Source organism: Arachis ipaensis, chromosome B2 (assembly GCF_059453495.1).
Source record: "Arachis ipaensis isolate K30076 ecotype BB chromosome B2, ASM5945349v1, whole genome shotgun sequence".
Classification (NCBI taxonomy): Eukaryota; Viridiplantae; Streptophyta; class Magnoliopsida; order Fabales; family Fabaceae; genus Arachis; species Arachis ipaensis.
In genome coordinates, this window is record NC_142437.1 from 5,528,606 (window position 1) to 5,546,211 (window position 17,606).

Sequence of the window (17,606 nt, forward strand, 5' to 3'; positions counted from 1 at the left end):
CTAAATTTTGCGAACATGACTCATATTAGTCCTTGAAATAATTTTCAATGTATAGACGTTAATAGAATGATGTCATAGATAGGCGGACACTGCGCTAAACTCTGTAAAATAATGTCATTTCAAATAACTCAAAAACAACATCATAATTGGTGTTTATTGAAACTTTACCTAACAAAACAAGTGATGCAACATCATTTTTAAGTTATTTGAATGCCAAAATCAAAATGATATCATTTTATAAGTTTCAGTGTGGCATTTGATTATCCATTTCAACGTTCCATTAATATTTTTGAACTAAAAATTATCTCAGGAACTAATATGAGACATATTTATAAAATTTTGGGGACTAAATAGAGGTAATTAAAACTTTAAAGACTAAATTAAGACTTGTGTGCAAATTTAGAGACCAAATTGAATATTAACTTCGTTTTGGAGAGTTGAATTGTACAGTTTAAATGTTTGTGATTTATTTAAATTGCACATGGGCAAAATTCAAAGGCTTTTTTTTTTGTTTCTATTTTTCTTTTCTTTTCTATTTATTAAATTACTGGCATATGATTAGTTCTATTATTAAAAACTAAATTAACTAAAAACAATCCAATCCAACCTAGCTGATATCCTGTAAAGAAGGGTTAAGTGCTTAAGTTCCTAATAAAATTTATTTCCTATTTTTATAACTAAAACCTAAAACTTCTTATTAAAGAACCAAACTACCTACCACTTTTACCAACCTCAAGGTCGCAATCGAAACATTATCAGTATACATATATAGAAATTGTCTTAATTAAAAATTGCACTAGATAAACCTTGCTACTATACTTTATACGTAAATAACAATCTTTTTAATCATATGTGTACTTTGAGATATACATTTATACGTACTTCCCCAACCACTCAAAGAACTTTGTAGCTAATCCAAATGAAATATATATAAATTGTAACATGTCAATGTCACAATCCTGTAAATGAGTGGTCCTTAATTAGCTTATTAGCCTCAAATCCCCAACATAAAGATTCATTGATATTATCATGGTGTCCTCAAACACACAAATATATATATATATAGTCGTGTTCCTTAGTTTTTTACAAAATAAAGTATTATGATGATATATCAAATTAATTTTAAATTTTTGAAACTTTCTTGGATTGATCTTTATATAATATAAGATCATGTTAAAATTCAACTGTTGAATTGATAAATTTTGTTGCACACAAAGATATATATATTAAGAAAAAATCTAAAAAACTAACTATATCATGAACCAACTCAAACTAATTTTTTGTATTTTTAATTTAAAAAATTTGAAAAATTAAGAGTAGTGAGGTTTTTTTTTTTTTTTATAACAAACCTTCTATTTTAAAATTAATCGGTTCTAGTTAGCTATACCCGCTAATTAAATTCGTAACAAAATCGATATATTAATTTGTGAATATTATTTTCATTAAATTAAGGCAAAACAACTGCCACAGGTATAAGTATCAAACAACTATAGCATATGCAAGCAAAAATAAGCATCCATCTAGATGTGCGATATCAGATTGAAATGGACTTGTAATATGTGAGCCCCCATTGGAATAATAATAATGGAAAACATTATAGTTTGAGCACACTTATCCAAACAAGGGATATTACCTAAGAGACACGAACACTTTCATAAATTATTGTAATTTTATTTTTAATATATATTTTTGAAATAAATTTAAAAATAATATATATTATTATTAAAATAAAAAATATTTTAAATATTTTATATAATTAAATTTTTTTTAAAAAATTAAAAATTAATTTATATTTTATATATATAATATGTCTATATATTTTATACAAATTTAAAATTTATTTATTTGTGTATCTCTTATCGTATCGTATTCGTATCCGTAGTGCATAACATGTTATCCTTTTGTTCCTTGTGCTTGGATTTGCTCTTGGGTCAGTGTCTCTATCTAGTAAGATGCGGGGCAAGCCTACTTTAGGGAAGTGGTCATGTAATGACTTAATTAGGTGCTAATTTTTTTAATAAAAATTATTAATAGATATCTATATATCAGATTCCTATGTGTTGTGCATGCAAAACATTATTTTCGGTTACATAAAATCGCAATATATGATCCTAAAACATTGACCAGTTTTTTCTACAATATATATAAAAATATTTTTCAATAGGTCTCTTTAATTTAAAACTTTTGTAATTAAACACGTATACCACAGGATAATAAATAATTGTTTTTTTTTCTAAAAATTTGCGTACAATTTAAAAAGTTTATCACATAATTTATAAATTAAAAAAAATATTAAATAATAAGAATTTAATTTAAAAGCCAAAAAACAATAGTTCAAATGACATAGTCTCCTCATACTCAATTAAGAGGTTGCGAGTTTGAGTCTCAATATCTTCGATAAAAAAAAGATTTAATTTAAAAATTTTAAACTACCGCGACTTCAAAAAATGGTGTGCAACAGAGAGAAGTGACTCCATCATAAACTATAGAGAGACTTTAAAATGAATAAAATATTATTTTAGTTTATAATATTAGTATTAAATTTTAATTCTGTCTTTAATATTTAAAATATTTTATTTTTATTTTAAATATTTTATTTTATTTTATTTTAATTCTTTAGTAAATTTTTTTTCAGAAATTCCCATTAGATCTTTTATTAGGTAGTGCAAAAAATTGTAATTATAGTAATCATAGTTGTGATTTTAACGATTTAAGAGAAAAAATTATAAAAAGAAAAGAAAAAAATAAAAAATAATAGAAAAAACAAATATATTTTTAAAAATAATTTAATTTTAATTAGAGGATAAAAATAAAATAAAATCAAATGTTTAAAATAAAAATAAAACGCTTTTAACATAAAAATGAAATTAAAACTTAACCAAATTATAAAAAAATTAAAATAATATTGAGTAAAGTATCGTTTTTGTCCCCAACGTTTGGGGTAAATCTTATTTGTGTCCCTAACGTTTAAATCGTCCTATTTGTATCCGTAACGTTTATAAAAGTGATTCAATGTTATCCTACCGTCAATTACACATCATGAACGCTTTAGTTTGAGTTTTAAAAATCTCTTCTTGAAGTTAGAATACAAATGTTTGGGATAAAATCGATGATCCACTTCGAAAAATAGCTCATCAAAAGTTGAAACTAATTCCTACAACATTACATAATTCACTTTTCTAAGGACATAATTAAATCTAAACACAAATAGTGGATATAATATTAAAATCAAACACATTCAAGTGAGACCTAATTGAGAATGAATACATCCAAGTGAGAATAATTGAAAAATATAATCTGATTTGTTAGTATAATTAATAGTAGGATAACATTGAATCACTTTTACAAACGTTAAGGATACAAATAGGACGATTCAAACGTTAGGGACACAAATAGAATTTACCCCAAACGTTAGGGACAAAAACGATACTTTACTCAATAATAGTTTAACTTTCAATGAAAATTGAAAGAAATTATATAAACTTATAGAGTAATTAAATCTTTACTCAATGCATATCTTAATGAATGGTTGGAAAGTCTTTATCAAAATTCAGTATTAGGAGAAAAGGCCTAATTGTCTCTTAGATCATTGTCATGGTGGGTTCCATCAAGTTTCTTCAACCGTCTTAATAAACATGAGCCAAATAGGAAAAACAACTTAGAAGCATGGTTACACGTAAGGACTGACCAATTAGCATTTGTTTGATCATAAGCGTTCACTCAAATATTAATATTAATTAAAGACCCTCAATTGAACAAGTTTAGCAAACACTAACCATGATTAATTAATATAATCATATATAATAAGTAGCTATTGACTTTTAATATTATACTAGCTGTCCACCCGCGCCTCCGCGCGGTAAACATGGAAGAAGTAATGCTTCGTATTGGCAAAATTTGTATCGACATGTGTGAGTATGAATAACAAAGTTTGAAACTTAATTTTAATATTTATTAGGGTTAATTTGAAGATGATAAGCTTGCGATGTAGTACATTGCAAAGCATTAATGCCATATAATTATAATGGAGTAATAGATTAGACAATATGTGTAGGTCATAATTGGGAATTATTTATACAATGAGTTTGTCGTTATGGCTGTATTAATAGACACAATTTATGATAAGAAAATATTTGTGTGCGTGTTAGTGTTTGATCAATTATCGACGCATTTCATATTTGTCATGAATATTTGTGAAAGAAGTTGGTTGGATGAGTTGTTTTTGCAAGTGATTCCAAAGGTATAATGAATCCATTATATGGAACCTAATATTAAAAATGATAAATATATTTATAGACATAGAGATCATACATGGTTTGCTCAAAATGAACTTCTGAAGTTGTGTAAACAGGCCATCCCCTGAAATGATATCAACAATGAGTTTTTAGCATGTTGAGAAAGGTTACTTTTTTTTTTGTTAGAAATGTCAAAAACAGAGGATACATGAAAAGTGACAATTTTTATATGCAATTACTTTCGTAAATTATTGGTGAAGTTATGAAGATAGCTTTATAGAATGTAGGATTAAGGGCTAATTGTTATTATCGATAGAAGAAAATATTAGATGTAGTTGACCTAAGATAACAATATAGATATAGAAAGACATATATAGAAATGGGATTGTAAATTTGAATACGATAGTTGTAATATGGTAATCTGGAAGGTTTGATGTTACCTGATTATTTAGTCAATAGAGTATGCATTTTCAGAATGAGATGAAATGTTCCTAAAGACTTCGTAATAAACCACATTCCTTGTTTCAGTTGAGTTGTTTGAATCATCATGTGAGATCACAATCTTCAAACCATTTTTACTTGTGACGCGCGAGACGGCAACATAAAGCTGCCCATGTGTGAAGACAGGGTGTTTAAGAAGCAATCCAACCTGATTTAAAGATTGTCCTTGACTTTTATTAATAGTCATGGCGTAGGACAGTATCAGTGGGTATTGTCTCCGTTGAAATTTAAAGGGTAATCTTACATCAGAGGGAGTCAAAGTCATCCTAGGAATGAGAACTTTGTCACCAGCGTTGTCTCCTGATAACACCTCTGCTTGAATAATCTTTTCTCCTAATTTAGTGATGACTAATCTTGTGCCATTACAAAGTCCTGCTGAATGATCAATATTTCGAATAAGCATTACAGGGCATCCCTCTTTAAAATTGAGCTCATGATTTGGAAGACCTGAAGTTTTGATAGTTGCCAAAAATTCGGGAGTGTGAAGATTGTCAAACGTGTTATTACCACCTTTAAAGGAAGCTGAGTTACAACTTAGGTATGTTTTCATTTCGTGACTGTTCAAAGAAAGCATGTAGTGATTGACCTCTTCAACGATGTTAGTAGTTGGAGCTAATATTGCGCGACCTTGAAGATGACTAAAATCAGTCGAGTCTTTTAAGTAATCACCATAGATAGCTTGAACAATTGCCTCAATTGGATCATCAAATTCCTTTATAAGAAGCTCAGGTGGAATACTGATTACACTGGCACTATCTTCTAAGTTTCCTAGTTTTCCATCACCCACATCAAGAATCCAATTTGCAAATTTCCTTAAATCTTCAATGTTTTCATCTCCATTAGTAACTCTTAGACGCATATTTTGTGTTAACCTAAGTAGCTTACATTGTTGCCAAAGATAGGATGAATTGATTGATGCATTAACAATATCCTGCCTAGATCCTTTTGTTATCACTGGAAGTATTTGCCTAAAGTCTCCACCTAGAACAACTGTTTTTCCTCCAAAGCTTAATCCCGAGCTTGATTCATTGTTAACTCGTAACAAATCTCTCATCGTTCGATCTAGTGCCTCAAAACAGAATCTATTCATCATAGGAGCTTCATCCCAAATAATTAACTTTGTTCTTATGATTAATTCTGCCAAAGGAGTACCTTGTTTGATATTGCAAGTGGAATATTCATCTGGTGTGAGAGGAATTGCAAACCTAGAGTGTGCTGTTCTGCCTCCAGGCAATAAAAGAGATGCAATACCACTTGAAGCCACTGCTAACACAATTTCACCTTTTGATCTAAGTAGCTATTGACTTTTAATATTATATTTGTCTTTGTTAATCAATGTTAAAGGCATATACATAAAGAGTATTTTGTGAGAAGAGTTATTTGTTATTTAGTATGGATATTTCTTAGTCTAGAATTTAAGTCACCGAAATATTATTTATAAGATAGATTGTGTGAAAACTTTTAATTTTATTAATAATTTTCATATTGAATCTGATTTTGTTGATCTTTTAGTACTTAAGATCAGGAATATCATGACTTGAAAATAATACATATGTTGATATGTGTTGATATTCATTTGATTTTGAAAAATATAAATACGTTGATGAGATCTCATTATTATTACGTGAAACTTTGTTGACCTTAAAAAAAGTTTAAGAATAGTATTTAACGAAACTGCTATATTTTTAAGCACTTTCTTTATTTTTCTTTTTCTATTTTTTTGTTCGTTACTTTTAAGTCATAAAAAAAACATATACATAAAATTAGTTCATACAAGTATAGTAGGCTAGCTCAACTAGACCATATAAATAATTATAGCAAAATAAAAGAAAAGAAAAAATAAGAGAAAAAATTTTAAATAATTTTTGATAATTATTTTAAAAGATTGCTCTATTAATATTTTTTTTTCTGTATTAACAAAACAAGCATACATAACATGTTAAACTGTTGATTTATACATTAAGAGTCAACTAGGATTGACAAATTCTTTTTTATTGAAAATTTCGTTGTCTTTTAAGGATAATTATCAATGCTATATAGTTTTTTTTTATATTTTTTATTATCTTTTTTAAATATATTAGCTAAATTTACGGTATAAAACTAAAAAATATTAATAATTTTTAAATTATTTTTACTTATAAAAATTAAATAGAAGATATATTAGTAATTAACGTGTCACATAAATATGTTTTGAAAAGAGATCGATAAGAAGTTAATCATCCTGCAAAGTTAAATATCAAAATTCGAAAATAATATTTTTTTTTATTAAAAATCTCAAAGTCTTTCGAAAAAATTATTAGGAGTCGAGATGAATATTCACCCAAAAAAATAAAAAAAATGAATTAAGAGAGCATTTGATTCAATTCTTTGAAACCAAATTAAGTAAACCAGTGGATTAGTGAAGGAGGCAAATTAAAGAAAAAACTAACGTATGAAAAATTCCACAATGTTGGACTAGAAACATGAACAAACTATCAAGAAATGAATTAGGGCACAATTAATGGTTTAATACTGATGACATGTGCAAAACGTATATATATCTTTCACGGCTATACCAATAATCTAAGTAGTAGAGTGGGGAAAGGCAAGGATTAGTCATCATGGTTTAAACAAAAAGTTGATGTGACAATTAATATAAATAAACAAATATTTATGTTAGTAATTTCAAGTGTGTTTTGTAGATACAAGTACTCATCAGTGAATACGTACGGTATATACGTATCCATTTGATGATGTTGATGATATGAGTTTTTAACCGTTCCTAGTCAAAATTTTAATTTCATCCACTAAGTTTAACTCTATGCATGCTGATATATTTTTAATTTACTTGTCAACCAAGTCATCATTATAGTACTAACTAACCCACTGAATAGGGTGCTTTTATGTACTAAGTAAATTTTTTATTTGTATTATTAATTTTTATTGGCTTTAATTATCATAAATTTAGTCTATTTTGATGGTTTACAAGATTAATTTAATTAATTTTTGTTAAATTCTTAGTTTATTAAATTCTAAATTCATTTTAATATTTTAGAAAATTAATTTTTATTAAACCATACTAAGGACGCTTGAAATTGTGTTTAAATTGTGTAGACGATATTTTAAATTTATATTTTTATTGAATAAAAGTTTAGAATTTAACACCAAACCAATCATATGTGCATAGCATATTCTAAATATCAAAGAAATTTGAGAACGGGAAGGAGATAAATCCCAAGATAGACAGAACAAAAACATTGGCATATTTCTCTATGTCGTCCACCAATTTGGGATTGTCATCCCAATACTCATGTTGTTTCCTAAAATGTTGGAATGACAAGTTTAATGTGTTTGGGCCCATTTAATTTCCATAAAAGTGCTACTTTTGTATGAACTATATAGCCTTAGTTCTTATCGTGAATGGCTGTTGACATTCAATAGTTTTATTTGGTTCTTAGTGTTACGGCCTTGTTAATTAGCTGAAAATTTTCAATTGTGAATTCAATTTCATATTAATGTTGATAAGATTATAAAAATAAAAAAATATTCTTATTTATATATATTTATGACATAAAAATTTAATCCCTTTTATATACATGATTTTTTTTCATCAAATTTGAGATATGCTAGGTAGAAATGTAGAATATTTGGTTATAAAAATGAAGAAAAATGAAGTTTGTTAGGCAAAAATATTTGGTTATAATGAATGACAATATTTAGAGTTAAATTTCATTTATTGTAAAAGATTCAAATGATATACATTTTGATTTTCTTTGAATAAGATCTTGGATTTAAAATTTTGTATCCGAAAAAAAAAAGAAAAAAATCTTATAATTAAAATCTTATAATTCAGATTAATTATATCTCTTAATTTTATAAATATATATGGTTTAAAATGAATATAGAAAATGAAGTTATGCTACCTTATTATATAAATGAACCATGAAAAAAGAAGGGACAAAAAAGTGGGGGAAGAAATCATAAATTGACAAAAAAAGGATAACTAAAGACCATAGTCAACAAAACTTAATCGTCCAACTATGGTAATAGCAATCTATGTACTCATAGAATGTCGTAAATGTCCTTTTGCAATCATAATTTATAAATTCTTTTTACCTATCATGCCATCATGATAATAACCATTTTCATTCAAATGGGAGTAAAGTCACTGCCTGAAATTAATTTGAATTGTCCAAAATGAGAAAATATGACTCAACAAAGGGAATTATATGTACTAAATCTTAGTAAGATTATTGTACAACACTCTCTTGTCAATTTACATAGATAAGTTGAAGTTACAACTATATTCATACCATTCCCTGCAAATGAAAACCTAACAAATAAGGGTATTAAAATTGTGATCCAAATTCTATAAAGATAATTAACACAACTAGTAAAAAATAATTCCTTTATAAAAAATGAGTTTGATTTTTGCTCAATATAAAACTGAATTATTTTAGTAAATAATTTAAAATTTTTTATAAATATTAAAAATAAAAAAAAAATTAAATCTGATCACAATCATAATAGAATAATCTATCCTGGCTTTGGCTAAATAATTTTAAATCTTAAACAAAAATGTGTGGTCCTATTTTTGTGACAAGGAAAGAGCTTATAGTATAGACAGTCATGGTGGAAAGGAGGACAAGTAGAAAAACCAATATAGCCCCACACTAAATTAATGGCAATGTCTGTGTGCGTTAGAGTCACAATCACAGTTGCCAAGAAACTAGAATGCCTAGGGAACCATGTAGTATGTGAGGAGTCACATCATGCTAAGGTTTTCTATCTGTGATTGTATAGTGCTAACTAGTTTTAATTTTTTTTTTTCAATAATTAATATATATTTTTTAATTTGTGTTGTTCTATTCTAACAATTCAAATATTTAATCCTTATTCATTTATTATTTTTAATAATTTATTAAATAAAAAAGTTGATTTCTTAATGTAATTATTAGTTTTAGCTTTGCTTTGTAACTAATATTTTAATTCTATAATCAAGTATTAGTATATTAATTTGATTTAAATTTTATAATTACTTTTTCAGATATAGTCCTTTAAAAAAAACTGTGTTTGAAGCCGCAAAGAAAAAATTTCACAAAATCTAATAATGTTAGATCAACTCAATAGTGGTTGCATAATGCCAAATTGCCGATATCATTCAAAATTTTATATATAAAAATTAATTAATAATTTAATTTGACAGGTCCTTGCACGATAGATAAAGGACCATCCCAAGTTGCAAACAAAAGCATATTGGATCATGCAATTTGGCTTTCTACTAAGAGAATTTTATACGTGCATATACCCTTAACTATAATAATATTTTATTTTATATTTTATTTATTGTGCATCTTTACAGTTATGTGCTTGTCATAAGTAAAAAAAAAAAAAAAAAAAGTTAATTATGCATGTCAACTGGTTGACAAGAATTGTTTAAATAATTATAATAGTATACACCAGCAAAAGCTAAATTGTTGTTTCTTTCTTTAGTGTTATCTTTGTTGATATTTAAAAATTTATTAAAAATATTTATAAAAATTTAAATATTATAAGTGATAAATATACATAAAAATTTAATTTGAATATAATTTAAAAAAAATCTAAAATCATTAATGAAAAAAGTTCACTAAAATATATATATAAGTAATAAAATTTTTTATATGATATTAATCTCCTTGTTAATAATTTTATCGGAAAACATTACTTCTTTGAAATGAGATGATTTTTTTTAATAAATTTATACACAGATCTTTTGTCTAATCTTAAATTTTGGAATACTTAAATTTTGAAATATATTTAATTTTAGTTGTATAAAGATAAAATACTTTAGTCTTTCTAAAAAGAATGTTTTGACTTTGCAATAAGTGCCTCAACTTTATTTGATTACTTTTCATCATATTTCTTAGCTATCTTGTTTTGTTATTGGGATTAATGATTGACAAAGTGAACAAATTATTGTATATGTATGTACTAATAAAAAAATATATATTTTGATATTATTGGTCAAAAATATAAAGTTGCATGTCTCACCTAAGAATAAATAAAATAAATAAAGCATGGCAAAGAATTTGGCTTTCTAGGTAGTGTGGATCAAACAAGAGATTTGGCTTGATCATCTTTGTAATATCTTTTATCCATTTAGTCTTTTCTCTTCTTTTTTCTATTATTATTTTTTTAAATTAAATATCCACAAAAGACTTAAATCTTCTACATACTAATCATACTTAAACACATATTCATAAATTTGACAACACTTTTTTTTTTTCTTTTTTGTCTTGTTTTTTTCTTTTTTGTCTTTTTTTTTTTTGGTATAATTTTACTACATCTGAGTGGAGGACAATCATAAAAGAAGATAGATTCATTACAAACTTGTATGGGATACAAATGCATCCAAATCAACAAATGACTTCAAGTTTTTCAAGCTTTAAAAAAGGTTACAATATAATGAAACCTTTGTACTAATAATTCATTGTCACGAAAAACACATGTTTACAACTTATACAACCTCCACAGTACACTTTAAAAACAGATAGTTTTCTCCCTTTTTTTTCGCCATTCATTGAAAACAAATTTATGATAATTGAGTTTGTTTAATTCAATTTAAAAAAATGTTATTAAATATCTCTGAGTACTTCAAATTAAATTGAATAAATTTTAATTTTATATTAGAACTGAGTACTTATAAGATATTCTTAGTTCAAGCAAGATTAGTAACAAAATTAGGTTGTTCTATCTCTCATAATTGAATAAAATATTATATCTATTTTACATTTTTTATTAAAAATTTCATTAAATAAATCAAATAATTAAGTTATTATTATTATTATTGTTATTATTATTATTATTATCCATCTTTCTAATATGTTGTCAAGTTATTGAATCTAATATAATAACTAATAAAAGAAAACATGGCAGCATGGATCGCTAAATAGTAGGCGATTATGTTAGCTTTCTCTATATGTGTGAAAGAATAGTAAACTGATGGAACCACACAAGGCCTGCATAGTGTTAAGAGAGTACTATATATATCATAGTTGTGAGCTTTATTCACATTAATATTTTGTCCTAACCTTATAATAATTGATACTTATATATTTTTCTATGTAATTCTTTATAAGGAAAAAAAATTGTCTTATTACTTAATGATAATAAATTTGTAGAAGGCATTAAGCTAAGAAAATGACAATAGAAAAAAAGATAAAACTTAAAAAAACTTGTATTAATTCCACCAATATTTACAAAGGCTACTTCCACCTTTAACACTAGGACAACTTGATACTTAATTGTTAAATAAAACAAAACTAAAAATAAAAATAAAAGTAGAAAACCTGAAAAACCCATCATAGAGAAAAAGAGCCAACCCCATCCTCATTTGTTCAATCAATTATCCATTGATTCCATTCAAAAGACCATATATCTGCCACCAAACCCCTGCCACATGCTTCACCTTAAAACTCTTGTCTTCATTCTTTTCTTTTTTTTTTTTTTTCCTCATTTTTTCTCTTACCTCCTTAATATTTTCCCACTTAAGATTAGCATACTTTTTTCTAATTTTCATAATTAGCCTTAATAATATCATTAGACACATGCCTAGGGCAAACCTTAACCGTGAGAGGCTTAGCCATTTCACAAGAGAGCCTTAATACCTCGGAGAGATCAACACCGTCCATTCCATCTAAAGGTAGCCATTCAAACTTGTGTAAGAGCGATGCCACCCAAAACATCACAGTAGCCAAACCTAAGGTTTTTCCGGGGCAAACCCGTCGACCAGACCCAAAAGGAGCAAGTCTAAGATCCGACCCGAGAACAGAAAACTCAACCCCTCCTTCATTCTCAACGAACCTCTCGGGCTTAAATTCAAGCGGGTCCTTCCATACAGACGGGTCACGAGCTATAGCCCACATGTTGACCATAGCCGTAGTCCCCTTGGGGACATGATATCCATCAACGATGGTATCGGTTATGGCCAACCGGGCCCAGGAAAGAAGTGGACCCGGAGGGTGAAGCCTTAGAACTTCCTTTACCACAGCCGGGAGGTACACCAATGCCGCCATGTCATCCTCTGTTATAGTGCCACGTGAGCCAATCACCATATCCAGCTCATCCTGAACCTTGCGTTGCACGTCTGGATGAAGGACCATCCTTGCTAGTATCCACTCTATCAAAACCGAGACGGTGTCGGTTCCCCTAAAAATCATTTCCTGAAAGAAAGAAAAAAAAAATTAAACTTCAGCATTTTCAAATTAAAATATATTATTCAAACTTGCGTTGAATGATAAATAATTTTGGTCAGAATACTCCCAATCGAGCAAAGTTTTTTATTTATGTTTGTTGAAAGAAACAAACTTTTTATGATTAGGCATTATCTGCACTAAGGTGTGGGCCAATAAAACATATTAAAATCACAAATATGCATTTAAAAGTACTTCTAAGATTTGTTTTTTTTTGCAAAAATTAATAGTTCTCACTATTTTGCCTGGACATTTCTCATATGGTATAGACAAAATAGATAAAGTTTGATAGCATATTTTCTCATCCTTCCGAAGTATTGTCTCGCATAAATAAAATATTGCAAAAATTTTACCAACTCATCATATGTATAACTATTTATAATAAAAATTATTGAGCCTCAAAATTAATTAAGTGTATCTAAAATAAAATAATAACTGCGTATGTATGAAATGTTAAATTTGTAAACACGCCAGAATTTCTCAAAATGTTAAAAAGTGTAACATATTTTAAACGTAGTAAAAAAAATTCTAAAAGAAAAAGAAAAGTGTTTCTGACTTACCCAAAGAACAGCAATCATGTCGGATTCAGACAACTTATCGGGTCCTTGGAGAGAGAGCAAGACATCAACAAAATCCTTGTTGGCGCTGTTCCTGTTCTTGTCGGTTCGGTGTTCATCGATGATCGAACCAACGAACCGGTTCACCTTCGGAACCAGTTCCGTACACCTGAACCGGATTCTCTGAAAATCAAAGTCCCTTAGGAAGGGCAAGTGATCCCCCCAGTTAAGGGTACCCAATAGATCATATCCTTCTTCCACTAATCCTCTGAGCTCACCTTCCATTCCCAAGTTTTTCTTATACCCAAAAACCAACCTCATCATGTGGCTCAACGACGCCGTTTTGAGCACTTCACGAACCGTGACGGCGGCGCCACCGCAAGCACCGCCGAGTCTGGCGGCCATATTTGTGGCGATTTCGGCTCTCTGAATCTCCGAGGCCTTAATTTGTTTAGGTGAGAAAAGGTGTGTGGCGGCGATGCGGCGGAGGGTGCGCCAATAAGTGCCGTGGGCCGCAAACCCGATGGCCCGGTTGAACATGAGGCTATAAGCTGATTCCTTAACGGGACGATCAGCAAAGACCGTCCCATTAAGAATCTCACGTGCCACATCAGGATGGCACGTGACTATAGCCCTTGTGTCTCCCAAACTGAACGCCATCAGCCTCGTGGCGTTGCATGCCTTTGCAGCGGCGAGGATGCGATGGTGTGCTAGTTGGGAAGACAGAAGGGCCATACTCCCAATAATAGGGTATCCTTTGGGGCCAGGGATCATATTTTTATCCTCGTTTGATGAAAAGCAACGTTGTTGTTCTTGGTGAGGTTGTGTCGGTAATGATGTCTTTTTTGATGTCCAACTAGAGCAGTAACGGTGGTAGTAGTAGAAGTAGGAATAGTACTTTCCCCAAGCAGGACCACCAGGGTGAGACCAGTAATAGAAGGACATGGTTAGCCATATGAGTATGGCCATGATCAAAAGTGACCATGCAATGTTCTCTTGTGTGCATTTTGAGGCCAAGGCCAACACCCAAAGGTTCTCAATGTGGCTTGTCATGGTTACTACTAATTCAAGGTATTAGTATTAGGGTTGAAAAGTTGAAACTTGAAATTGAAAAGTTTGAGACTTACTAGAGAGATTTTGAGAAAGAGAGAAGAGTTTTTTTTTGGAGAGTGAAGGTTATGTGTGACTTGTGAGTATGATGGAGTTTGGTTGGGTCACCATGGAATATATATAGAGGAAGAATTGAAGGGATATGAGAGAGAGAGAGAGAAAGAGAAAGATAAAGGGGTGAACTCATAACCGTTATGCTTATGTTATTACTAGGCAAAGAAATAATATGTGCTACTAAAGTATTCTGAAACCGTATATTTGCCCAAGACAAATACTAATGATTAATAATTATTGTTATTTAATTAAATTAATGAAAATATTAATGGAATTAAATTTGTGGTAATTTTTTATATATTTATTTATTTTAATTTTTTAAGTTTTTGAGGAGGCATTGTTAGAGCTGCGCCGCCACGAGTGCATGACGAAATCTTCGGAAAAAGTAAGCTCCTAGATTGGGTTGTGCTTCGCCCGCACGCGCCATTGTTACTTTGGTCTATACGTACACCTTTTTTTTCCCTTTATTTTTTCTTTTGTTTTGCTTTAAACTAATTTTTGTTGCTTTGTTTTCTTATAGAGGAAGAAAGTTGTTGGTAATCTTCTCATTTATTAAGTATAGCGTGGCTCTCTTTTCTTATTTTCTTTGTGTAAAGGAATATTCGATTTGATGAAGAGTTTTATTTGGTGTCATAACACACACAATTTTTTATGTCTAATAATCAAATATAAAAATAATTTAGAAATCTACATGCATATATGCATGATGGGATATATCTTACCCAATGTATTTTCCCATAACAAACGGAATAAAAATGGCACAACAACCCGTTTAAGTGTGTATTGATGAATCTTGTATGTTTTTTTTTTTTTCATATTCTAGTGTTATTTTTTATGAGATTTTATATATATTCTTGGGTAGTATGAGGACAATATAATAGTAACAATAATAGTTAGATCCTTAGATGTACGGGTAACACATGAAATATGAGAAGAATAGCAAGTTGTCCCAATGACTTAGGATATCACGGACGACAAGAAGAGAGTAATATTGAATAATTCTTTTTTAAATGAAAAAATTATAAGGAGAAGAAAGGAAGTTTAAACTTCGTTTCATGTAAAGTAGCCTAAAACAACTCACGAGAGTACTTTATTTCTTCAACGATGGTCAACGTAGCGGTGACCGGTTCTTAACCCTTTTTTTTTTCTTCTGAAAAATAATTATATAGAATAAATGACCATTTATATCATAAAAGATGAAAACATTGACATATATATTCACACTAAATCAAAACTAAATTTGTATTTTCGTAAGATGTTTTTTGTGTGACAAAAGTACCCTACGTGATACTTCAACCTTTTAAAGACAGAGTATTTTTGTCACACAAAAAAATCTTATGATGGTACAAATTTAATTTTAATTTAGTATAAATATTTATGTCAATATTTTCATCTTTTATGGGTACAAATAATTATTTATTTTAATTATATAATATAATTTATGAAACTCATACACAATTTTTTCAAAGTGAGACTCACTGATAATTAAGAACTGTCTTACGGTGATTTAGTCAAATTTATTAAATTATTTAATATTTTTTAAATATTAATTTTACATAAAAATAATTATATGTAAATTTTTATTTTTTTATTTCTTTATCTGCAAATAATGATTGTTTTAAAAAACAATTAAAAGTGACCATTTTATATATATTCTTGATCAGCTAACTAATAAAACAAATTTTAACTTATAATACAAAAGGAAAGGAAAATTGTAAAATAATCAATTTTCTTTTAGTAAAATCACAAGTATTATCTTACTCAAAATTAATAATATTATTTATACTATAGTACTGGTTTTAATATTTAACCTTTATGTGAAGCTTTAGTTTCATTTCTAAGTCATATCGTTATTTTAAATATTTTATTTTGTCCTATTTTAATTTTTTATCAAAATTAAATTTTTTTTTAAAAAGATACTTTTTTTATTATAATTTCTTTTTAGATAGCGACAAAAATTATAATTATAGTGGTCATAGCAATGATTATAATAATAATAATAATAATAATAATAATAATAATAATAATAATAATAATAATAATAATAATAATTTCAGAATAAATTTTTTTATTTTAATTAAAACAGTAAAATAAGATAAAATAAAAAAATATTTTAAATATTAAAAATAAAATTAAAATTTAATTTAAATATTTAAAACTAAAATAATACTTCCCTTATTACTCACTATAAATTTATATCAATAATAAGTACGAGACATTACTAATTAACAGATCATATATTACTAGTGGTAGAATTGACCATCGCTTGTAATATGAATTATAAAATACATACAGAATATAGATTACAAAATAGTAATAATTAAATTAATTAATGAACAAGATTCATTTTCAATAAAAATTATTAATCGAGAAATAAATTACTTTATTACTTTATTTCTTATTTCAAAGATCTAATAACAAAATCTTTATTAATGTATTATTTATTATTTTTTCTCATAAACTTTTTAAACCCAAAAGATTAAAAATTAATCTATTATGAATCAAATTTTATTTAAAAATTTATTACTAAACAATAAATTATTATATGCACAAAATAAAATTTAAATTTTTAATATTTAATAAAAAATAAATTAATTAACTACTCAACTAACCTAAATCAATTATATCATCTGTAACTATTATAAAAGAGATTAAGGTGTGTTTTGCACAACTTTTATTTCCAAATTATTATAGTGATTACAGAGCAATGTCTTTCTTCTTTTCTCCTTGCACATGACATGGTCACAATTTGCCAATAGTTTCCACGTTTCCACTGATAAAATTAAAGAGATGATTTCATTTGTTGGAGAAATAGTATTTTGTTTTTCTGTTTTGGCGGTGAGGGAGTGGAAGACACGCGGGGAAGAAGAGCGTGGGAAAGAAGTGAATCCTGGGACGACAAATTAACGTGGGAGCAGTAAAAAAAGAGGTTAGGT

At 27.9% G+C, this 17,606-nt stretch overlaps 1 protein-coding gene across 1 annotated transcript; it reads right to left on the reverse strand.

The window, feature by feature from the left end:
- Window positions 1-11,918: 11,918 nt before the first annotated feature.
- On the reverse strand, window positions 11,919-14,857 carry LOC107624031 (cytochrome P450 78A3). Its single transcript, XM_016326468.3, has 2 exons — window positions 13,510-14,857; window positions 11,919-12,919 (listed from the first exon to the last, which is right to left on the reverse strand). The coding sequence occupies exons 1-2, from the start codon at window positions 14,557-14,559 to the stop codon at window positions 12,266-12,268; spliced, it is 1,704 nt and encodes a 567-aa protein (XP_016181954.1). The 5' UTR covers window positions 14,560-14,857; the 3' UTR covers window positions 11,919-12,265.
- Window positions 14,858-17,606: the final 2,749 nt, after the last annotated feature.